Source organism: Rattus norvegicus, chromosome 3, assembly GCF_021556685.1.
Source record: "Rattus norvegicus strain SHRSP/BbbUtx chromosome 3, alternate assembly SHRSP_T2T, whole genome shotgun sequence".
In the NCBI taxonomy this organism is placed as follows: domain Eukaryota; kingdom Metazoa; phylum Chordata; class Mammalia; order Rodentia; family Muridae; genus Rattus; species Rattus norvegicus.
Window position 1 is genome coordinate 16984931 of NC_141536.1, and position 25460 is coordinate 17010390.

Consider the following 25460-nt stretch of genomic DNA (forward strand, 5'->3'; position numbering starts at 1 on the left):
TATTGGAAAAAAACTTTAATAACAGACTCCATGTGCTTTTATGGGCAACCAATTAGCAGATTAGTGAATCATTTAACTTTCTTTACTCAATATTCCACTCAGAAAGATAAATCCAAAAATGCAACCTCGTACACTGACCAACAGAACTAAGTACAGATGAAGTCAATGGTGTGTCCCATTAGCATGCTGCGGTGTATGTCAGTAAAACAAGCCCTCCCCGCCCAGCCCTGGCCCCTGGCAAACAGATAAATGATTGTGCACTGCGTGATGATACCTTTAGGTGAGAACTTTGGTTCATGAAGTTGGCTGCCACAGATGTTGCACCCAAAACCCGCAGCCCTGGCACCCAAAGTCAGTCAGCGGTGGTAGCGCTTGGTGTCAGCCATGCTCCTTCCATAAAACCAGGTGAATACTGTGGTCAGGCATGCTGGTAGCAAAGACTAAGCCCGTGTCATTGTGCCCATCCAGTCCATTCAGCCAGGACGCTTCGCCTGCCAGGAAGCTGGAGCCTCTCTTTGATTTCCTGTACTCTGGCAGAGGCCAGCGGCTAATTAGGCTCTCTGTCCTCAAGTCCATGATGTATAGGTAGTGGTTGTCAAACAGCAGAGCGAAGACATCTCCAAAGCCAAGCAAGGCCAAGTTTGCTACCTCAGGTGTCTTGATGACCCTGAAAGGAGGAGAGTTCGGGGTCATGAGGCAAAGGAAACATTCCTGGAGACACTTGAAACTGCCAAGCAAACTTGGAGCTAATAATAACTTTTGATAAAAAGGAAAACTGTGAGGATTGAAAATCAGCCTACGTATAGAAAGCAGGGAAGAGGAAACAAACCTACCTTCCTACAGGCAAGCAGAGGCATAAACGCAAAATATCCACCTAGACCTGAAAGGATCCTACAGGTTAACTTATAAAATCATTTGCACTCTTCAGACATTAAAAGCTGATGCCCAGGCAGGGATTCACACAGTCTGTCAGTTAGCGGTGAAACTAGAAGGAAAGAGTCTGCCCCTGCTAGGAAGGTGCAAAGCCTGACTCCTCTGCAGGACATCTTGAAGCCTAGGACAAATATGAATGGCCTTTTCTCTAGAAATACTACTGGCTAGAGATAGTAAAAGTTTCTAATAATTTATAAACATCTATTAACAATGGATCCATAGGTTTTTAGAAGCAGCTGGCTAAGTTGGAAAAGTCAGCTTCAGCTTTCATAGGGTGGCAGTTCCCAAATATCAATGATCAAGGCACAGAGTGGAGACCTAATGCAATCGCTGCACCAATGAAAACAGGGAAACAAACACTGAAGCACTTTCCATGTCAAGTACAAGATGGACAGGGAAAGAAAGTCAGATGTTGTTTGGAGTTACCAGGTAAAGAGCTGAGATAAAGTCTACACTTCCCCTTATCAACCTCCTTAGACTCCTTTGGTTGGGAGGTTAGTTTAGGTGTTCACAAGGACACCAGTAATTGGCTTATGTCCTAGAGGCCAACTAGAACAGGGGCAGCTGGTAAACACAGCAAGTAAGAACAAGGATATTAGGTAGAACAGCGGTCCTCAACCTACGGTTGAACAACCCTTTCACAGGGGTTGCCTAAGACCATTGGAAAACTCAGATATTTACATTACAATTCATAACAGTAACAAAATTACAGTTATGAGGTAACAATGAAAATAATTCTATGGTTGATATCACCACAACATGAGGAAGGCTGAGAACCAGTGAACTAGAGGAAGCAAAACAGAATGTCAGGGACAAGGAAACAATGTATTATTACTGTCAAACAGCAGAGTATGGATAGAGAAGGCCTCCCATTACAAGTTCTAGAAAACAAGAGCCAGATTCAAAGTTACCCCTCCCAACACCCCCCTGAATTTGAATTTGACACTAAGAAGGACCATTTTGTATCATTTACCATGTGTTGGGCATAAAACTTCCTAATTACCACAGAGCTTCAGTTCCCACAAAGGGGTAAGAGAAAACCACCAAGAGAAAGCACAGCTCAGATACTGCAGTGGGAGCATCGATGAGTGAACAAACCATTGTGTTGTGTCTAGACCTAGAAAAGGCTTTTTTTCTTCCCTTCAGAAACTAACTGCAGATCCTAGGAACACAAAAGACTCAATTTTTTATAATGGGTGTGTTCCTCTTATAATTTATAATCTCTGACTACAAAAAAAAAAAAATTGTAAAGCTGGCTGTGGTAGCTCATACCTAAAACCTAAGCATCTGGGAGGCTAAGTCGGGAGAATCATAATGGAAGGCCAGTCTGGACTACCATCTTCAAAAAAGCGAAATACAAAAAGATAACAAAATTTTGTGATATTAAGACACCCTACCAGCTGGGCAGTGCTGGGACATGACTTTAACCCCAGCACTCCAGAGGCAGGTAGAGGGAAGCAGATCTCTAAATTCCAGGACAGCCAGGGCTACACAGAACCCTTGGGGGAAGGGGAGGTGGGGAAACATTACTAGGACTACAGTCTATGAGACCAACTAGTAAAACGATCAAGAATGCTGGGCCTCAGTGTGACAACCAGACCAGAGCATAAGCTCATCTTCCTGAACTGAAAACTGAAAACGGGACATTAAGAACAATATTTACTTAATCAGGCACTAAACACTCCATCTGGGGTGGGTGTGTATGTATCTTTTTAGTCTGTTTTATAGTATTGGGGAGTTAAGCCCAGCGCTTCATATAAACTGGGAAGATACCTTCTATCAATACACACCCAGCCCTGTAATTAGCTGTGTTTCCCAGTGTCCATCAGAATACCCGATTCACAGCTAGGAGTTGAATAAAACCTCATAACAAAGCCGTAGCACCGAGGCCAGAGACAGACACACATTCCTATGAAGAGAGCCCAGAGGAAACCAGGAGAAACAGCTACACTGCAGGAAGCCCAGCCCCATCGAGCAAAGCAGGGAACCAGCTTGCTTGGGAAGGTGAAGAGTTGAGCCACAGATTGTTGCAGATTTCTGTCGTTTAAGGACAGACAGCCTGGTCTATAGAGCGTGCTCCAGTACAGTGAGAGAAACTCTAAGAAAATTCCAAAAACCAAAAAGCCCCACTGGCTGTCTGGGCCCTGGACCAAGGAACCTCCCTGGTCAAGATCTCAGGGATGCACAACATGCTGCCACTTGTCTTTTGTTTTTTTGTTTTTTTTTTTTTCTTTTTTTGGTGGGTTTTTTTGTTGTTTTTGTTTTGTTTTGTTTTAGCTTCAAAGCTTGAAGGTTCCTAGGAACTGAAGTCACAGGATTTGTGCTAGGATTTCAAAAAGGTTTCCTTTATTTATGTTTGGAGATAGAAAGGGCAGAGATAAAATTGTTTCAACTTTAAACCTAGTACTTCCTCCCAGCAAACAATCATGTAGATTCATTATTTAAAGTTAATGTGTCCAAACTCTAAAACACCAATAGAACTTTCTCCAAGGACTCCTTATAGACTCAATTCTGGGTAAGAAGCACTGAAGCAATGACACCTCTATTCCACCTTACCTTTAGAGCCCGCCCCAAACGGACAGCTCGCAGTAAATGTACAATTCAACTGAAAAGGAGGCCACTGATACCTCCTCTCCCCTGCTCTCCCCCTGTGTCAGACAACTTGTAGGAGTCAGTTCTCTCTTTCCACCTCTGGGTTCCAGGAATCCAGCACCTTTCCTTACTTTGCTATTTCACCGAGTCTTTGTTTTGGTTTTTTTGAGACAGGGATTCACATGGTTTACCTTCAAAAACACCGTGTAGTTTAAGGAGGATTCTGAACACGATTCTCCTACCCAAACCTGCCAAGTGCCGAGATTACTATACCCACAATTCTGGCTGGGGTTCTTTCCAAAGTTTCTTCTCACTTTTGGTGCCCTTAGCTTATGCCTACGGGAAATGCAGCCGTGGCTGTGTGAAGGCCGTGTGAAGACTAGGAGGAGATGTGGAATACAGGGCTCTTAACAGGACTAATTTTTACTGTTTTTAATCCTTTTTCTCAAAGCACAATCACTTGAGAAATGAGTCCAAATTAATTATTCTATGACTGAGACACAAACAAATGTCCTGTCCTAGCACCACAAGCACTTCATTTATAAACAAGAAAATTGAGGCACAAAATTAGAAAAAGACCACAGGACATGGTACACGTCTTTGACTCCGATGCCTAAATTGAAGTTTTTCCTTAAAGTAACTCCCCATTCCTATGAAGGGGCCAACAGTATTCAGTGGGACACAAAATTGTTATTGAAATTCATATAGAACTACTGTGGAGGGAAATGAACCATAGTTTATCTGGTCGCTATTCAACAGAAGGCCACTTACTGACTACACTTTATTTGGTCAGGACCAATCCAAAAGAAGACACCAATGCATAAGTTCAACTGGCCTCAAATTCTCAGGGATCAGTTAAATATTAAAACAGAGGAGGCTAGAAAGGTCTTCCCATCTATACCCCCATTTTCCAGAAGATAGGTTTTGAATCCTGAAAGGGAAGGGGCTCGTGATTCCCAGTTAGGGAGGGATGGGAACTTTGATCATCAGGCTTCAGCTTCTGACACTTTCTCAATTGCTAAGACATTTACCTGAGTGGAGTATTTTGTAGACAACCCTGTTGTTAACTGGTTAGCACTTTCCAAAAGAAGACACTGCCCTCACACTCAAATGTTCAGTTTTTTCTTTACACTATTGAACTGTACAGACTCAAAGGCAGAGCACATGCAGGCCCAGGGAAACATTACCTGAGGATATCATAACTGGCAAAGTCCCACTGGTACAGACCCAGGGCTGAACTACAGACAATGTATTTTCCATCAAAATGAAGTCTTGGCTGTAGGCAGATACTTCTATCCTCAGAGACAGACAATGTCTTTAAGCACTTACAGTTGATTTCTCTCCCAATTGGCCAAATCTAAAAAAAAAAAGGGAGGGGGGGGGCTGATTACTAAAGGAAAAAAAAAGTGGCGCCTGTTAATAGACACAAAGGGAATATATTTATATTGCCCAGATTTCCTGTTTTAGTCAAGAGTCACAGTCCTATATGGTCTTAGGTAAAATATTTAACCTTTCTAAATATAATGCCTACTTCAAAGAAAGTTTTAAAATAATGAAGGGGGGTATGAGGTATGAACCTTAAGAGTCTTAGTGCTTAGGATGTGAGGCAGGAGGATTACAAGTACAAGTACAAGTACAAGGTCTGGGCTACATGGTTGAGCCCTCTTAAAATACAAAAAGAAACAACAGTAAGAACGTGTGGAAAACAATTTTCTGTGCTTGCCCTTGTGTGTGCACATGCCAGTGTTTATACACAGGTATGAGTTCACATGGAAGTCTAGGTGGATGTTGGCTCAATCATCCTCACTCACTCTCTACTCTCCTAAAATCGTGTCTCTTACAGAACTGCACCTTATCAATTTGGCTGCATTCTCTGGCCAGCAGGTCCCAGGGATCCTCTTGTCTGTCTACGCCTCAGCCCCATTCCTAGCCTTTTTAATGGGTGCTGGCAATCTAAACTCAGGGACTGGTCTCATTAGCCTCCTGGACTCCTCTCCTTTACAGATGGTGGGAAAGCTCAGCACACAGACAGATGAATCGTGCCGTTTCTAATGGGTATACTGTGACTCGCCCGGCAGTGCTGGCACTTGCCTGTAAGGGTAGCAGGTGGCTGTCTGAGTTTGAGGCTGCCTGGTTTACAGTGAGTTCCAGGACAAGCAGCCAGGGATACACAAACAAGCCTAGTTTTGGGAAAGAAAAAAAGACGTCTTCCTGGCAATAGTCTCCCTTTGTTAGTCCTTTTTAGTTTTCCTTATATGCTATTTTTTCTCTGATGAGATAAATTACAGAGTGAGAAGACTTACCTTGATCTCGTACTTGTCTGCACTTAAAAGGATGTAGTCCCCAGGGCTGTGCAAGAGAGACTTGACTTTGCACTGCTGCAGAACCACCTAAAAGCACAAGCATCTATGTTATACCAAGAACCTTCCTTCCACTCTGTTCCTGTACTACTTATACATTGCTTTTAAATCAAAATGTGAAAATGAGCTTGAATTGTTATGAAATACTAGACTATATGACTCTATTATGTTAACTCCTAACATTTTTACTACACCCAGATTCTGTTACTGTGGGAACATTTAACTTTTTTTTTTTTTTTTTTTTTTTTTTTTGAGACAGGGTGTAGCCCTGGCTGTCCTGGAACCTCTATAGACCAGGCTGGCCTCAAATTCAGAGATCCACACTTCTCTGCCTCTAGAGTGCTGGCATGTGCCACCATCATCTGGTGGGAGCATCTAATCTTATCTTTAGTTAGAAATGCTAACATCAGGACTAATTTTTAAAATTGTAAGTTGTAGACTTGGGATATAGCATGGAAAAATACTTGTCTACCATGCATAGGGCCCAGTCTGACCTCCAGCAATGCACTTGGTTATTTCTGCTGTTACTAGGCACAGACACACACACAGTCAGCTTGACTTATCTGTAAGGTACTGAGTGTGGAAGTGCATGCCTTTAATCTCAGCATGTGGAAGGCAGAGACATGCAGATCTCTGTGAGAACAAGGCTAGTGTAGTCTACACAGTGAGTCCAAGTCAACCAGGGCGACCTAAAAAGACCCAGTCCGTAATTAAGGAACAGAAAATGTCCACCTAGATAAGGACGACAATGATGTTTTCATGAGTAGGTGCATCACAGAGCACCAGACTCAGAATAAGAATCTATAATCTGCTCACAGAGATCCAGTGAACTATGCAGCCCAGGAAAAGACCATACAACTGGTATGTTGTTCAGTTACTGCTGGAAACTAAACCCAGAGCCTCCCATTGAGCTATATTCCAGACTTACTGCTTTTCAGTTTACTGATTTGTAAGAGGCAAAATGCCCATTACCTTACTTCAAATAAATGTAGTGAAGATCAAATAGAACCATGCAAACAATACTAACAGGAAAGGGCAAAACTCCAGAGCACTTGGACTCATCTGTTAGTGCTTTCCTATCGGAACACATATATATGAACCACACTCTACCTGCTCCTTTCACAGCTATCTCCTACTCACCTCGTTCTGCCGTTCTCAAAGTGCTTGTCCTAATTAGTTCCTAGACCTTATACTTCACTATATGTCTCCTTCACAGAACTTAATTATGCAGAGTTCTCTTGGACAGTTCTATTTAATAACCATTTCTGTGAGGCTAAAATCCATCAGATAAGGCCACGGTCTGTTTTGTTTATTTGCATGCCCAGCCCCTTAGAAAACAGAACAATGAACTTAGGAACAGTGTGTCTACATGATATATCCATCACTAATACTGCATTTAAAACACAACAATTTTGTTTTGAGAACAAGAAAACATCACAATGTTCTATTAAAGACTCCTTTTTTGCTTCCCCTGTGTTTGTTGCGGTGGTGATGGGCTTGATATAGGGCCTCATACATGGCTCTACGACTGAACTACACCTGGCCCCTCCCCATCTCACATTTTGCAAGCACCAGTTTTTGTTGGCAGTGATGGGGGTTTTGTTTAGTCATCGTTTTGGGGGGAGGTGTGCACGCATGTGTGTGTCTGTTTGTAGTCCTAAGAATCAAACCCAGAGCCTCATGCTAGGCAAGCAATCCACCACTGAGCTATTTCTCTATCTTGAAACACTTACTTTTCTGAAACAAAAACCAACAGTTCTGAATCTGAGGGCATCTTTATGTAGCCCAGGGCTGGCCTTGTACTCCTGGCATTTCTGCCTTTGCCTTTTAAGTGTCAGGATTACAGACATGTACCACTACACCCAGATAAAAGTGGCTTTTACTTTCTGGCCACTGTTGTATACCACCATGCTCAGTGAATGAATCTATTCTGTAATAATTTATCAACAATATATACAGGTTTACCATCCTCCATTCCCCACCAGTGAGGAGCCTGGCAGCAGAGATACTCCTTGGTCTTCCTACCTTGGTGACCCATTCTGTGTGCCCAGTGAGTGTGTTCAGGCATGTCCCAGCAGATAAAGCCCATACTTTCACAGCGAAGTCCGCAGAGCCACTCACCAAAATATCCAGTTCATCACTGTAGTCCACACTGAACACTAGTGCACACAACACAATCAAGGTTAAACACATTTCACTATCACTGGGTCTTTTTGTAAAAACAGTATCATTTATTCTCCTAGCTGTCCAAATACATAACTTCCTGACCAGAGCACAGTAAGAACTGAGCTACTAAACCAGCAATTTTACAAAGATAATCTATTTCAAAACTATTATTATTACCATGGTTTATCCTAAGGCTGAGAAATCTTTGAGAATGATTCAGAGAACACCTCTCCTATTTATGTTAGCTTCGGTGAGATGGAAATGGTGGCATTTCTAGACACCATACACACGTTAGATAGTTCATGGGGAAAGAGCAGCCCAGACAGCCCTTGTAAGATCTGCAGTGTGATAGCAAGGCAAAAATGTGAAGAGAGTAAGCTGCAGAACAGCACTCAGGGCAGAGAAAACAAGGATCTCAGAGGTCGGACTTAGTCATTCAGTTAGCAATGTCTACATTTCTTCATGTCGTACACCTTGCAACGAATTCAAGATATACAGTGAATATTCAATATCTGGTTTTAAATGTCTATCAAACTCAAAAGGATATTTGGGACCTAGAGATGAAGAAGCTGGTCTTTCCTTCTAAAAACTCTGAGGGGAAGGTCTTGTTTTTATTTTTTAAAAAGAGGTTACCTGTTGCTAGAAAAACACTGAAGAGAATGACTACTTTGCCCAGGGCTATCAGAGACATGATCTTGAAGCTGGGACATGAAGGATGTGTATAGCTTATTAAGAAAAGAAAATACCGGGGTTGGGATTTAGCTCAGTGGTAGAGCGCTTGCCTAGGAAGCGCAAGGCCCTGGGTTCAGTCCCCAGCTCCGAAAAAAAGAAAAAAAAAAAAAAAAGAAAAGAAAAGAAAATACCTTCAGGTAGAGGAGACAGCAAGGCATGGATTAAAAGCCTCAGCAGTGTCAAGAAACAGCATCAGAACCTTTTTAGAGGTAAGGAATCATCTAGAAGTTGTGGTATCTAAGCTGTGTGGTATTACTCTGATGGAAGGGGTCTGTACTAAGCCACAAACGTCTCTCTTTGCTTTCTGAGATGAGGTTTTTCTATATTGCTCTGCTGTCCTGGAACTCACTGTAGACCAGGCTGGCCTCAAACCCACAGAGATCTGCTTACTTCTGTCTACCCAGTGCTGGGATTAAACATGTTCCACTACACTTGGCTACAAACCACAGATTTCTAAAACGAGCAGATTAAAAAAAATTTTTTTTAATATGAGTTTAATTGGAGGAGTGTTTTGTAAAAGATTTAGGTTTAAAAAATTAGTAAGCACTAGATACAACTTAAGAAACTCAGGATGTAAGAATAAGCGAGCTAGGCAGTGTCCTGTTAGTCTGCTCATAAATATGACATCGTAGAACAGAGATTCCTTCATGACAGCCCAGGATGCTTGCTTGTTTTACCCACTCAGCAGCCAACACTGACTGCACGCACTCTGTGAAGATCATACAATCTGAGAACTTCCAGGGTTTTCAGCTCTAAATCTATCAGTGGAGTGGTCTGAATGCCTAAGTGTGGTGGTATGGAATCCACTATAAACAAATGTGACTAGTAGCAAGAGAGAAATGAACTGGAGAGGACAGCTGCCTCTTCCAGCATACATAAGAGTGTTTCAAAAAGCGAAATTGTGGAAAACATTCCCAATGTAAGTAACTGAAATGCAGAAAAATAGCTTTGGTGGGAATGGTAGAATAAAGCCGCCAAAAAACCAAAAACCCTTAAATTATTTGACTCTTAGTCTTAAGAGGCATGGCTAAAATAACTGTAAAGATCCTTGAAAAAGGAGAACACACCCGCCCCTGTGTGCCCCCGGAAGTGCTGGGTCCTGGCTCCGGAACTCCATTCCCAGCAGGCCACAGTGTTGTCAAAGGAGCCTGTCACAAGCTTCTGTTCATCGAACTTCACGGCTGCACAAGTGTGGGTCTGGATGCCGTAAACACACTGCCCTGTGCTTACATCCCACAGCTTTGCAGACAAGTCATCTGACCCTTGAAGAGAAAAACCAGAAGGTTAGTGTGACCTAACACCCTAAAGAAGGAAAATCAGTCCCCTAAAGAGGGGCTCCATAGTCCCCGCCGTAGTTCTGCTTTAGGCTGAGACAGCCAGAGCACAGACAGAATAATATGACTTGTTGGGCCTCAAAATGGCATTAAATTTACTAAGACAGAATCTAAGCTTTTTGTCTTTGTCCCTTAATTTTCCTGGCTATCAAATGATACTAAAGCACCTGTCATGCTTCCACCTGAAACAGTTGATATCTCTTGTTATGAAGAACTTTTAGACTGGACTGGGTTCGTCTTACCTATGGCTGCATGTTTACACACGCATGCTCGGTTACTCAGTACTCAACAGTCCTGAGTTAGGAGGAATGCTGACTAGGAAAGCACAGTGCATTCTAAGACGGTTTAAAGACAAGCCTCAGGTTGCCAGATAACTTTGTATATAAGCTAACTGGTAATTTCTTGAGCCATCTTAAAAGATGTCAAGAAGCCTCAAACTTCAATGAATACTGGGATAAATTACCCACAGACATTCATATCAAATCACAAAGATCTTAAATTCTTCAGGAAAAAAGTTGGTTTTATTTCTGTCTATAAGGAAGTGGAGGAAGCCCCTGAATGAGTAAAATCCTGAACGAATGTGCATTTTAACATGAACAACTACTCGAGTAACATGTCGACTACTCTTAAAACCATCTGACCCCTGGTAAATTGGCAAAGCCACATACAGGCCAGGATAAAAGGGACAGACAGCAAAGCTTTCCTTGGGAATGAACGTGAGTGTTTACAAACAAGTGATCGGTGTACAGAGACCAAGAACTGCAGCGCCTTCCAGCTCTTTCTAGTCTGTGACTGGCTGCCTAAGACACCTCCTACTGAGGCAAAGTAATCCTTCCCAGTGTTTTGTACCAATAAACACACTGAGGTTCTGGGTTACTGGGTTAGAGAACCACACCTCATTCCAGCTTCATTACTGTGCGTCTGTTCTTTCTTCAGGGTTCCTAGCACCATGGATGCAGGACTCAGCATGGCTTCTGATGAAAAGATTACATTAATCATGATGGCAATTCTGGACTGAGCTTTCATTAAGTCAGCAATTCCAAATATTGTATTTTGTCCCAAAATTTACTTTTAGAGGTTCAACCAAGGACATTTTGAGGAACACTAATTATTCTGTCCTGGACACTGTATTCTAGGAAAACACCCAACAAGACAGTTTTCAGAGACTGAAATGATTAAAACCAGCCATAAAAACTCCCCATTAGGGGGCTGAAGAGATGGCTCCAAGGTTCAGAGCAAATACTATTCTTGCAGAGGCTCTGGATTCATTTCCCAGCACCCACATGGCAGCCCACAACCATCTGTAACTCCAATTCCAGGGGATCTGATGCCCTGACCTGGCTTCTGAGGGTACCGAGGGTGGCACATATATAGATGCAGGCAAAACACTCATACACGTAAAAGATGTTTAAAAAGAAATTCAGCAGGGCAGTGGTGGCACACGCTGTTATTCCCCGTGCTCCGGAGGCGGAAGCAGATGGACCTCCATGTTCAAGGCCAGTCTAGTCTACATAGTTAAGTTCCAGGACAGCCACAGCTACACAGAAAAAAAATCTGTCTTGAAAACTAAGGACTGGAAAAAACACGCACCTTTAGATAGGAGGCAGGGTTTCAAAGGATGGCTAAATAACCATTCCTTGCAAAAGACTGTAGGCAAGACTTTTGCATGGAGTTATTTAGATCTCTTTCCCCTCTCCATCCCTCAGTGGTGGGATGCCTGCCTAGCAGGTACAAGGCTATAAGCTGTTCGACAATACCACAGAAAATGAAGAAATAAGCATACGAAGACAAATCCCACACGGACAGGAAGCTGAAGCATTCTCGTCTAATGTTAAGGAACTAAAATCTTGGAAAGGTCATCAGGCAAATCTCCATTATTGATAACACTGAGAACGAGAGGTCTGCAACAGTGTACCCAATAGGAATCACATATAATTTGTCTTCTAATAGTTCCTTAGAAAAATGAATAGGGTTTATTTAATTCAGTTTGTCAAAGTGCTAATACTTCAACATGTATGTCCTGCAACATGCCTCAGGCTTGGGCACGACAGGCTCCTCAACTATACTTTTAAGCCAAGCCTTGGTGTGTTTGAGGAAAGGATTTCATGGTTTAAAAAAACTTCGCTGGAATGATAAGGATGGAGGCCTGCAAGATAACTCTGTAGGGCAAGGCGTGTGCTGCTCAAGCTCGGTGTTATGAGTTCAGTCCCTGTGTCCAATGGAGGTAGGAGAGAATCAGCTTCACAGAGCTGTCCTTTGACCTTTACACACACACTTTTAATTTTTTTAAGGTTTTGGTGTATGGTTGTTTTCCCTGCATGGATGTCTGTGCACCAATGCTTGTGGAAGCCAGAAAGGGGGTATTAGATCCTCTTGGAACTGGGAGTTACAGATATTGTGAGCTACCATGTGGGTGCTCATAATTGAACTCAGGTCTTCTGCAAAAGCAGCAAGTGCTCTTAACCACTGAGCCACATCTCCATCCCCCAAATAAGAAAAAAGAAAAAAAGAAGAAAAAGAAAAAAGAGGAGGTGAGGAAAGAGAAAGAAAAATCTAAAGTATGAATAAGTTAATGTCCCCAAAACATAAACATAAACTTTTGAGGGCTGAAAAGATAGCTCAGGGGTCTTGCTGCTGCTTCTGCAGCTCGCAACTGTAACTCAATTCTAGGGGACCTGACACCCACTTCTGGCTCCTACAGGTACCAGGATGTACTTGATGTAGAGACATACATACAGGCAAAACATCCACACACATAAAATACAAATTTGCTAGGATGTTACTCCTGTATTTTTCTATCAGTCGTGAGTACTCGTAAAAGCTCTCACCCTATATTTTCAAATACATTGGCAATGTCCAGTTAGCTATCCAACAGTGAATAAATGTAGTTGATCCCAAACTGAACTTCTATTATCTCAAATTCAGTCATTTTCTAACCTTGCTTCTAGTACTACTATCCTCCCAGGGCAGGGCTAGAAACCCCAGCCACTTCTGACAAAGTTCATTCACTACCATGTTCTGTTCAGTGTAACAGCTGCTCTTACACTCAAATGTTCCTTTTTAATTCTTTAAAATCACTCTTCCCCCTTAGTACCTTATTCCTAGACTGATTGAGCCTAAGCTGTAATGGATTAAGATGTTAACTTGGCAGCTGTGAGAGAAGCAGGATGGTTATCTCCTAAGGGCACATTTCAGAAACTGTTGGATAGTGTCAGCTGCTATGGTGCAGCCAAGGGACATTACTGGCACCAACTAGGCAGAAGCTAAGAATGCTACATACCCTGCAATAGGAGGACGATGCATAAAAATACTGTCTTCCACTTTGCAAGGTACTCATGATGATCCTGCAGATATTTGAAAGTGAAAGCCTTACTTTTGGAAAAAGGAAAACCTTGACTGAAAACATCATTGAAGAATTCTGAGCTGGAAAAAATAAATATCAGGGGAGTAAGTATCTTCCGAGGTTTAACCACCAATGCATAGAGAAGCCACCACAGGTATGGCAGATGGGGACAGGGATAGAACCTGCAGCGCTTTCTACATGCTGTTGGCTTTGCAGGGATGCAAACTGCAAGAGTTATGGGATCACTGAAAGTCACCAAAAGGTTCTAGAAAAAAAATGCTGAGACCAATTGTATGGAAGGGTCTGATTTTCCTGCGGGAGGCCCTGAGAAGCTAACCCCAGTTCCCAATTCTCAGACATGAAATTCCCATGTTAGATGCTAGAGAATTGTATCTCTAGTCATGCACAAACAGCACTACTGGGTGTTGGCTTCTGCACTGTCCCATCAGTCTGCTGACAAGGCAAAGCCAACAGGATGATGTTCTTTCTAGAGGAAGCAGTACTGAAAGCACATGAACTCCAAGAGTGGGGCCATCAATAAATACTTTGTATAAAAACAAATACATTTTAGTCAGTTCTTTAAAATCAAACACTAACTTTTTCCTAATGCAGAAATCATTTGTTTGTCTGAAAAATAGTAACTACCTTTTCTTTCTTTGGTGGGGGTAGAGTTTATCAAATTAGAACTATGCTCATACAATGCTAATATTTTCCTCAGCTACACCCTCAGTCACAAGTCCTCTACTCCAGCTGTTACAGCTCTCACTTTTCTCACTCAATCCAGAGGTTACCTACTGCTCATAAGCCAAAGACTACCCAACCACAGTGTTTTAAAGTCTAGATAAAGATAAATACTGAAAAATTATCAGTGCATTTCACAAAAAACTAGACTTGAGGTTTCTTGCAAAGTCAGGTCTGGCCACCCCATGCCTGAATCCTAAACGTAATGACGGAGAGAAGCTGCACTCTGGAAAGGCAAGTACTGGGACTTGGCACGGTCCTCGGGGAAACTTTCACCTACATTAAGTCATCTTCCTGATGGAGCGTGTTTACCCTCTGATCAAAGAACTGCCCTGCTTCTCCCACATTGTTTTATAATGGCAGACACTTCATAAATAAGTAGTGATTGACAGTCACAAAGTCCACTGAGTTCCTCATCACTTTAGAAATAAACTGCAGAACAGAGGGAGAATTACCTCTCTGAGTAGCAGACTGCTGACTTTAGCCCTCACCTTTGGTAATACTATCTCACTGCTTCTCACAGTGCTAATCTGAGTCTCCATAAGCTTACTGCCAAACTCACCATTCCACAGTTCACCCACAATGAAAACTGAAGGTCTTAAGAAACAAAATGAGAGTGGGACAGAGAGCTCAATGATTAAGAATGCTTAGTGATCTTCTAGGAGACTGAGTTTGCTTCTTGGAACCCATGATGGGCAGCTCATAACTGCCTTTACTACAGCTCTAGGCAATCTGACACCCTCTTCTGGCCTCTCCAGGTCACACAGACATGCACATAAAAATTCTTTAAAAAGACAAACATAATTCTTTAGCACATATTTTTCTTACCTGTGAAGTCTCAGGCATGCTGCCATTAGAAACTTCAAACTAAGCTTGGTATTGGTGGTCACATCTTTTTTTTTTTTTTTTTTCTTTTTTTTTTGGAGCTGGGGACCAAACCCAGGGCCTTCTACCACTGAGCTAAATCCCCAACCCTGGTCACATCTTTAATCCCAGCACTCTGGAAGCAGAGGCAGGTGGATTTCTGAGTTCAAGGCCAGCCTGGTCTATAGAGTGATTTCCAGAATAGCCAGAGTTATACAGAATAATACTCAAAAAACAAAATGAAACAAACAAACAAAAAATTCAAACTAACACTTTAAATCAATTTCAAAAGCCACAACATAATTTTCAAATGTAAACCTGATAAATTATAATAAACATAATATATGCCCATTTATAAACTAATCTTAAAATGAAGGATGGGGGGCTGAATGTGGGTTAGTGGTGGAGTGCATGGCTAGAATGCAAAGGCCCTGGGTGTCTATCCTTAGCAATGAAAACAAAAATACAGACTTGAGACCACTGACAAATATTACAAGTAGCTAGAGGACTCCAAGAGTATTTCCCAATTACTTTTTCAACAAATAACTGAGGGTTTTTCCTCCTTACATGTATGTGTATGTATGTTTGCATGTGGAGACCTTGGAGTAACGTCCAGAATCTTCCTCTACCAGTCCTCACCTTTATTCCTTATGAGGCAGGGTCTCTTGGCCAAACCTAGGGCTCACCCAAATGACTAGATGATAGAACCAGCTTGCTTCAGGGATTCCATGTCTGCTTAGGAAGCTGGAATTACGAATGGGCTGCCACACAGCTCCAGTATCTCTGTGACTTCAGGTAGTCCCAACTCCAGTCCTTACACTTTAACCACTCACCATCTCCCCAGCCCACGGCTCAACTTCTACTAGATGAAAAGAAATGATGAACCAGTAATGCCAGTAATCCCCAAACTCAGAAGGCTGAAACAAAAGTCTTACTGCACATTTGAGGCCAGCCCGGATTGTGTAGTAAACTTGAGGTTAGCAAAGGCTCTAAAAATCACTCTGACACCCCCACCCACAACCCCTCACACACATTAACTTTTTTTAAAGCTAGAAACAAGGTTAAACCAGAATACTTGGCAGCTCTTGCAAGGGACATGGGTTATTCCCAGCACCCACACAGTGGCTCACAACCATCCTTAACTCCAGTTGCAGGGGTTCTGACGCTATCTTCTGGCCTCTACCAAGCATGTACATGGTATTCAGATATAATGAAGCAAGAAAAATATCCATATAAATAAAATAATTTAGAAAAAAAGAAAGTAGGCCAGGGTTGGTGGTCACTGCAGGCCTTTAATCCAGCACTTGGGATACAGAGGCAGGCAGTTCTCTGTGGGTTTGAGGCCAGCCTGGTCTATAAAATGAGTCCAGGACAGTCAGGGCTGTTACAAAGAGAAACACTGTCTAATTAAAAAAAAAAAAAAAAAAAAACAATCCCCAAAAGACAAACAAACAAGAGGAGGAAGCTGAGGGCAATCATGGAGACAATGTGTCCACTGCTAATGTTTAAGGACGGAGTGCCAAGTCAATGCCACAGCTTAATCTAAAACAACAAAACAAAACTTGCCAAAGACTGTCAAAACCACTACAACTACAAAAGTACTTCAAAGTACAGAAAACTGGGTGATAATTTTTCAAAACCCAGACACAGGGAAAACACATAGCATGAAGCAAGTTTAAACTTAATCAAATGATAAACTGGAGAAGTGCATAGGAGAATGTCACATGGGAAAATATGTGCTTCATACAGACATACAATTTAAAATAGTCTTGATAACTTATTAACTATTAAAAATGTTGAGATTGGCTCTGGAAGACTGAAAGGAAAGTATATTTTGACTTCTGAGGGCACAGCAGCAATTCAGTCTGTGTGTACGTAAGTAAAAGCATCAACGGACAATCTTTTGCTGTTGTAGAAATGACAGTTGAACTTTAGCCTCTGTCAAAGTAAATAACCCAAACGGGAAAGGGGGATGCAAACAAATATTCACAGAACAGAAACCTGAACATATTTAACATGAAAATACATACATGGAATATCTACACAAAGGAACAGCTAATACTTATTAAAAGCAAAAATGATATAGTTTTGGCACTCCAAAATACTTATTTTAAAATGTCCTGGAATGAAAAATAAACACAGATACCCTTATTCAATGTGTATGACGTAGGTAAACAGGAACTGGACTCTGGTAACTCCTAGAACCAGCGCTGGAGCCATGGCTCAGTAAGAGTGCATGCTACTCGTGCACAGGGCCCTAGTTTTGGTCACAGTCCCCATGTCAGACAGCTCACAAGGCTTGTAACTCTAGCTCTAGAGGATCTGATGCTCACGCTTGGCCTCTGTTAAAACATGTAGTTACGGATTTATACCTAAATTCAGACATGTACATAAGCAACTAAAAAATAAAAAAGTAGGGGTTGGGGATTTAGCTCAGCGGTAGAGCACTTGCCTAGCAAGTGCAAGGCCCTGGGTTCGGTACCCAGCTCCGAAAAAAAGAAAAAAAAAAAAAGTAAAAAAAGAAAGGGGGGGCGCTAGAGAGATGGCTCAGAGGTTAAGAGCACTGAATGCTCTTCCAGAGGTCCTAAGTTCAATTCTCAGTAACCACATGGTGGCTCACAACCATTTATAACTGTAGCCTTAGGAGATCTGATGCCCTCTTTGGGTGTGCAGACAAAACACTCATATAAATAAGTAAATAAATGAAAAGAATTCCTAAGGCCATTCCACATACAGCCTAGAAAGGGGTTATATTACCCATCAAAATGTGTATTATATTTGTCACTTGTCATGTCCTTTGTTTAAGCTTGTTGAACATGTACTCTGAGAGAAAGGGTTCTCCTGCCCCATACTGTAGTGTGATGGTTTGAATGAGAATGGTCCCCATAGGCTCACAAATGAATACCTGGTCCCCAGTTGGTGGAATTGTTTGCACAGAAAAGTATTATCTGTGGCCTTGCTAGAGGAGTTATGTCACTGGGGTTGGGCTTTGAGGCTTCAAAAGCCCACGCTGTTACCAGTTAGGTTCCTCTGGCTCATGCTCTCAGCTACCATTCCAGTACCTGTCTATCTGCCTGCTGCTGTGCTCCTGGCCAGGATCAAGGACTCTGGACCCATAAGCCCCAAATTAAATGCATCTTATGCTGTTTTGCCATGGCATCTTAGCAATAGAAAAGTGACTAAGACACCCAGCACATTTATTTTAAGTGTCCTCAAAGGCACCTTTTACAAGAACAAGTTGGCCCTCTGGCTCTATAACAGAGAAGAAAAAAACAAAAAACAAAAAAGCAAGCTAATAAGAGTGTTTAAAAGACTGTGTCCTTCAGAATACCTAGAAGGTAAGTGATTTCCAAGCAGACTTATTACTGTTTATAATATAAAAACGCCTGCAGTGGGAATGGGAAAGTAGAAGTTCAGCCAGAGAAGCTTATTCAAGGGAAAAACCTCAACTGGAAAACAGATGATTGTCTCACTTCCCAGTCAGTTTCTGAGGGATGCTGTTAGCACCCGATTTGATGTCATCTGCTATCACTTGCTCAGAAGCCTCACTCTACAGGACTCTTTTAATTGGGAAAGCCAGATGGCTGTCAAGGGGCTTCTCCAGGTGATTTCTGCTGGAAGTTTGTAAGCCCCTATTTGATAATGCAGTCTTATGTTTGCTCTCCCAGTCAGGCTGCTCCATTAATGCTAGATGTCCAAAGTGCTAAACTGGATGGTGTTTTGCTATCTGTAGCTTTGTACTACTGCTTGCTATTTGTTCCCTAACTTTTTGCTTACTGTAGACTTAATAAACTCACTCAAAACGGAAAGCACTGCTATGATAGATCACTCTTCTGTCTGTCGCACAGTCACTTCAACATCTTAGTGTAAAAAAACATCCAGCTGGTAGCACTGGGGAGAGTGGGCCCTGTGCTTCAACCGGGCAGCACAGTGGTGCTGGCTCTGGAGACTTGGGTGCAGGTAAGCCAGTCCTGAGTGCATGAGAGCAAGAGAGCTGACTCTGTTTCCAGCTTCTAGGCTGGCTTATCTGGAGCAGTGCTGGAGAGCCTAGTGCTGCAGGTGGGGGAGCCGACAAGCTGAGCAGCTCAGCTTCCACCCAGGCCTGGATCCAGGGCTCTGAGTTGGCCCACCCCAACATCTACATCATTTGTGAATTGTTGTTGCACCTGAAAGGCTGGTTTTGCTGATCTAAAGCTACAGGATCGCCATGATACAGGGCAACAACAGGATAACAGGAGGAGTCCCATCAGGACAGAAGTCAGAGACCTTGAACCAGACCAAAGATTGCAATGAGCATTTACAAGTGAAGATGTGTGTCAGAGGGATACACTGTGGGACTCACTGTGACAAGCTACAGCTTCCATGACAAGATGTCTATGCTTTGTGTGTGAGAGACTGTCTTGTGGAGAGGTTGCAAGGGCAGAAGCTGGGTTCAAAGGGATGGAGATGAGTGGGACAGGTGAATGATGTGAAGCAATCAATAAAGGTTTAAACAACAAAATAGAAAAACCTAAACAAACCATCTAGCTGTCTTTGTGGCCACGCCCAAACTTTGAGCATCGATTCTTAGGGTCACAGGATTTTAGAGCGAGGAGAGAATAGGTTTCTTCCCATTGTTTTCAAGGTAAGGAAACAAACATACATGTTAAATCATCCATCCAAAATGTTCTTGGAGACCTAAAATGCTTTTGTTTTCTTGTTTGTTTTTTTTTGTTGTTGTTTTGTTTTGTTTTCCTCTATGTAGCCCTGGCTGTCCTGAAACTCACTCTGTAGACCAGGCTGGCCTTGACCTTTGAGATCCACCTGCATCTGCCTCCTGAGTGACGGGAGTGCGCCATCACACCCAGTGTAAAATATTTTTAAGAAACAAAATAAGAAGTAGCCTACAATTTTCTGATTCACATTATACTTAAAGAGAATGTCTAAAGCTTTCCTCATAAATCTTTATAGAAATGACTCTTCTCCAGGGGAAAGAACATGAGGGGAATAGGGACATCTAATCACAGGTAATAGCAATTACCAATATCCAGTATAATCAACACTTGCTCTTCTCAAGAGGGAGCTTAAAAGAATTAACCTTGTAAATTATTAAAGAAAAGGACACTGTTTCCTCTCTCCCACAACTCTCCCAGTCCCTTACCTGTACAGAGAAGTCCATCCTTGTAGTAAAGTGCATACACTCTGGCACTATGTCCAATTAATGATGAGGTCTCAAAGGCTTCATGGTCCTCCAGTTGCTTCATCCTCAAAATAGCCTTCAAGTAAACCTTCTTCCAGTGCAATGCGTCCTGAACAGAATCATCTATTTGCCAGCCCAAATTTTTACATGCAGTCTGCCACACCTCTGTGCAGGCACTTATCACCTTATTCCACTGCTTAGAGACCAGGCAGCATGTGAGCAAAGTCTGAGGATCGAGCCATTTTAACAAATAAAAACTGAGCTCCAGGGGAAGGAGTTTGAGGAAGTCCCGCTTGAGGAGAGTCTCCAGGTTATTGGAGAGATGCCTGAGCTGGACTGCCCCACTCAGACTAATCAGGTGGTCCAGAGTTTCATTTTTCTGCAAGTCCGTCAGAGAAAGAAATGTAACAGAAATGTTATCAAGCCATGTCTCAAAGTCCTTTCTCTCCATAAGGTTATGGAAATATTTACCTGTGGCACATCAAAATATTGTATTAGTTCTGTTCAAAAAGATTGTTCAAGCAAGACTGCTAATAAATGAAGTATTAAAAATTAGTGTAAAAATTGGCATTACAACTTTATGCTTACTTTACAGTTAATATGCTTTATCTGAAAGTTCCCATGAACACAAAAGAAAATGCATCTAAGAAAACATTTTTAAAAATCATGATATAGTAAACATGTCAGAGGAACGTATGTCAGTGTGTGACTTGCTCCTTTTGAAGTCTAACACATTTCACATGCACTGTCACCAAAAAGATTTAAAGAACATTCATTCATAAAGAGTATTCTAGTCTACATACACACAACCTTCCACTCAAACTGCTACAAAACTGCCTCCTTAGTAACTGCCTTACTACATGCACTCTGTTTGGGAAGTAAAATCACAAGAACAGCACCAGGATGTAATACACAAATCTCTGGAGCTGTGACCTCTGTATCAGTTATGTTAAGTACATCCTGACCTGCCACCCCAATCACAAAACTAATGACTCGGTTCTACAATAGATGTCGAAGCAAGAAGACGTGAAGAAAGAAAAAGCAGACGTGTAATAAGTTATGTGCCGCAGGTATTCTGGTATTCCATTTCCTTACAGTGCTATCTGTCAGAACATGGACTACTAAAGGCTACACAGTTTGCTTTTATAAGCCTCACATAAGCTAGTGACAACTCTTTTTTTTTTTTTTTTTTTTTGGAGCTGAGGACCAAACCCAGGGCCTTGAGCTTGCTAGGCAAGTGCTCTACCACTGAGCTAAATCCCCAACCCCTTAGTGACAACTCTTAACTGTTCCCTACAGAGCCACAAGGGTCCTGTAAGATAAAACAAATTAATAATCCCCATGATGCTGGCACAGTAAAAACATATGATCCTAGCTTCTTAGAGGCTGCCCTTACAAGATAACTAAGTTGGTGACCAATCTGGGAAATATTGTAATACCACATTTCAAATATACAAAGCAAAATATCGTCACCTGGATGCTCACTAAAAACGTGTCATTTTTACTCTGCAAATGAAGAAACTGCAAGCTGCTCACTAAGTACCTGTGGTAATAAAGTTAGTGAAACCACAGGACAGAACAGAGCCTGTGTTCTCCAGATCAGCACAGCAGCTGGCACACCTATAATCCCACTGCCAAGAGGATTGAAGGTTCAAGGCCAGGTTTGGATATGTAGTTAGGTCAGCCTAGTCTAGACTGTAAAAGCCATTAGAGGTGGAGGAGGAGGAAGAAAATGCAGACCTCTCTTTTTTTAAGAATCTAACTTGGTAATAAGACCTGCAGACACTGTCTACCTGATTATACCATTTTAGGAAATATAGCACATTTTTCAGGGCTCAATGGGACAAAGGAATGTTAAAGTACCTGATATATCAACAGGTGCCAACGTATTCTTTACAATGAAGATTAAAAGCTAGGGGTGGTGCCATACACCTTTAATCACGGAATCTGGGAGGCAGAGGTAGGTAGAGTTCAAGACCAGCTTGGTCTACAAAGAGTTCCAGGACTGCTGGGGCCATACAGAGAAAACTGTTTTGAAAAATGGGAAAATAAATAGGATTAAACTAATGGGAAGAGGAAAAGGACACCAATTAAGAACAGTTTTGTGTTGATAGATGCGGATATTGAACAGTTACATGGGAATGTGGTTTGATTTTTATTATATTCAGAAAGCTCAGTGGCTTTGGGGAGGGGGGGATTTTTTTCTTCTCTTTATTTACAAGATTGTCATCTAATTAAAAAAAAAAAGTTCAATGTGGGAGAAAATAGATTTCTTTCCAGACATGTTACCTAAACTACATCTATAAAAAAGAGTCAGATTTCATCTTCCAACTTAGTTCATCTAAGGTGAGTAAAATCAGGTTTCTGCTTCTACTTTGGCAAGAACATTTCAGACAAAACCCAGTGTATTATTAGACTCAACCAAATGTTTCAAACACATTGTCTCCACTTAACAACCTGGGCTGCTGAAGACAGTATTCAAAGTCAGGTTTGGGGCTAAAGGACATATTAATTTATATGAAATGTCTAGTTCTCTACCTGCTAAAAGAATAACCTGTTCACATAAGTTTACCAACTCAACTCAAAAATAAGCCTTTTTTGTCTGAACCTTACTTTGCACAGTCCCTCTGTAACACATCCAGAAATCCTACTTTTAAGAATGTTCCACAGACAATGAGATGGGCACCTGAGCCTCTGGACATTGTTTTTTTTTGTTTGTTTGTTTGTTTTGTTTTGTTTCACTTTGTCTTTTACTGAGGTAGGTCATCGTCATTTAGCTCCAACTGGCCTAACCTGAGATCTGGTGTGTGCCACAGAGCCTGTCTAAAGTCATTTAACTCTGCAGAGCATACTAGTAAAACCCACCAATTCTTACTTTTCTAAAAGAGTCCACTAGTTTTGGAGGAAACTTCCTTAAAGCCACGGGTGTAAATTGAACTTGTTCACAGAACTTCTAGGAATAATCCCGTGTACTGGCAGTTCACAGAAGCCTTCCACAGGAAGTCTCAGGAAATGGGACTTCAACAGGAGGACGTGCTTTCAACCATCAGAGCAACAGTGAATAGCCAACCCCAGGACAGTGTTTCCCATTAGTCCAGCTAGGACTGCTGGGTACAGAGGAAGCTGGGAGAAATAAAAGAGCTAGGCCAGTCTTTTTTTTTTTTTAAAGCTGATTCAGCAACTTCCTATGTGATTGTGGGAATGGTCAAATAATGTCTAAGCTCCCGTTTGTGAAACAGAAGCTATTCTAACTTAGCAGCGTGAGAATCAGAACCGATGCAGAGACATGTATGACTGCTTCCTTGGTTCTCTTCTCTCTATTCACACCCCTTGCTATCTCGCTCCTCTCACCCTTCTCAATGTCAACATTTAACTTGCCTCCAGTCCTTAACAGAAATAATCACAAAGCTCTCAGGAATGTGTAGTATGGTAAACATTCCTAACCTGGGAGGTGAGAGCATTTGGTTTCTGCCTCTAAGCAATTACATTATGTTGGTTCTAATAACTGTAGCAGTACCTGCAAATATCACATTTGATCTTAACATGGATCATAGAAAATGTAGGTACTGCTGCCCTAACAAAAAACTATGGCCCAAGAGGTAGAGCGGCTCTACCAGAGTTACACAGGAAGCAACAGTTCAACATTACTCCGTCTTCACCCTCCTAAGGCAAAAACTTCCACTCCTGCATCTTTTACAGGCACAGCACATGCGTGCGTGCAAACTTTGAATGTTTCCCCTCCTTCTACCCTGTGCGAGTAAGGAATTAAAACTTTGGGCCTGTGAAATGGCTCAGTGAGTAAAAGTGCTCACTGAAAAGCCTGATTGATCTGGCTGGAAAGAGGAAACTGACTCCATAAAGTTGTGTACACACACACACACAACCACACACACACCGAATACACAGTGGCATATACATGACCCTTCAATATCCTACATATAGACACAGATATAGATCTGTATAATATAGATCTAAAAATACCTTTTTTAAAGAACAAAAGATAAACATTCATTGTTGTTGGGAAGACTGTCTCCTTGCCGCCACTTTCCTCCCACGTACAACCAGTTAAAAGGTACAGAGGCAGGCCAGGAGTGGTGACACAATGCCTTTAATCCCAACACTGGGAGGCAGAGTGAGTTTTAACTCACTCCTTCTAACAAAACACCTGTTTGTATTTAAAATCGTGTGACTACACTATTTTTTAAAATATTTTCCTCTTTTTACTTGTGGTATTTAGAAATTTGCTTTTACTTCCCTTTTTGTTTTGTTTTGTTTTGTTTTGTTTTGTTTTGAGACAGGCTTTTGCAAATGAAGCCCAGGCTGGTCTCACAATTCACAAAGCGGACTAAATGCTGGGACTGCTGGAGTCCATAACCACCCTTGACCTAAAAGCCGTTAGTTTGGAGACTAATTTTTAAAACTTTGAAAGAATACAAATAATGTTTATAAAACATGGGCTCTGAAATTTCACTTGTTGGGTAACTATAGACAAATCATTTCATGTGTTTCAAGCCGAATTTCCTCACTTGTAAACTGTAGCCTGGTACTGTTTTACCTACTAGAGTTCGTGAGGATTAAACAGAACAAAGAGTTCTGCACAGTATCTTGGCACACTATAAGCCAGTTACTGTTATAATGTACAACTAATACTGTCATTTCTCCCCTGTTTAAAAAAAGCATCATCTCAAATACACACCTGTTTTCAAGGCATACCCACAAGCATGGTGCCTTCCTACACACACTACAACGTTCTGCATTTTATAAACCACCTGTCTACAATGAATCGTCTTTAAAGAGGTAGCCTCGGGGCGTCAATGTTAACTCGTTTCGCTGCTAGGCACCTGAAGGCAGGAACTCTTAGCTCTAATTTTCCTGTCTCTAAAATTATCTCCGAGTCGCTCAGCTCGTTCGTGACTCCCTTGGTCCCCTGCTCCCGGAGCCGTGTTCCGCGCGGCACTGACCTGAGCGAGCGCCCCGGGGCCCGGGACCTCGCGCCGGGCTCACACCGACTAGGCGCGCTCGGGCCGCCAGAGCGTCGCAGCGGCCGGGTCCGCTCCGCAGCCATGGCGCCTGCGGGGAAAGGGAGAAGACAGGCCGGAGCGGCGGGTCAGCAACGCCGCGGGCGCAGGGGATCCCTGCCCAGTCCGGCCCGGCCAATCGCAAATACAGACCTGGACCTGCGGCCGCTGCTCTGGGTCCGCAGCCTCACAGGGGAG

General features: G+C 42.2%; 2 protein-coding genes across 14 annotated transcripts in view; one reads left to right on the forward strand and one right to left on the reverse strand.

Moving 5' to 3' along the window:
• Fbxw2 (F-box and WD repeat domain containing 2) lies at positions 1-25453 on the reverse strand. 13 transcript variants are annotated; one of them, XM_087652746.1, is made up of 9 exons: positions 25416-25453; positions 25206-25314; positions 22108-22272; positions 20206-20623; positions 9851-10045; positions 8007-8044; positions 5829-5915; positions 4713-4882; positions 1-667 (listed from the first exon to the last, which is right to left on the reverse strand). In XM_087652746.1, exons 4-9 carry the CDS (start codon positions 20306-20308, stop codon positions 379-381), a joined length of 882 nt encoding a protein of 293 aa, XP_087508872.1. In that variant the 5' UTR covers positions 20309-20623; positions 22108-22272; positions 25206-25314; positions 25416-25453; the 3' UTR covers positions 1-378.
• The window catches only part of B3galt9 (beta-1,3-galactosyltransferase 9), a 38565-nt gene that overhangs the window by 3262 nt on the left and 9843 nt on the right, over positions 1-25460 (forward strand). The window lies entirely within an intron of this gene.

Bases quoted from the DNA above. Each gene is read 5' to 3' on its own strand.
- Fbxw2 (XM_087652735.1), bottom strand. From the start codon at position 25,001: ATGCAGAACGTTGTAGTGTGTGTAGGAAGGCACCATGCTTGTGGGTAT. The intron at 20,716-24,940 runs GTGTGTATTTGA...GATGTGCCACAG, and splicing joins TGGGTATGCCTTGAAAACAG to GTAAATATTTCCATAACCTT. The intron at 668-4,712 runs GTAATGTTTCCC...TCCTCCTTTCAG, and splicing joins GCCAGTTATGATATCCTCAG to GGTCATCAAGACACCTGAGG.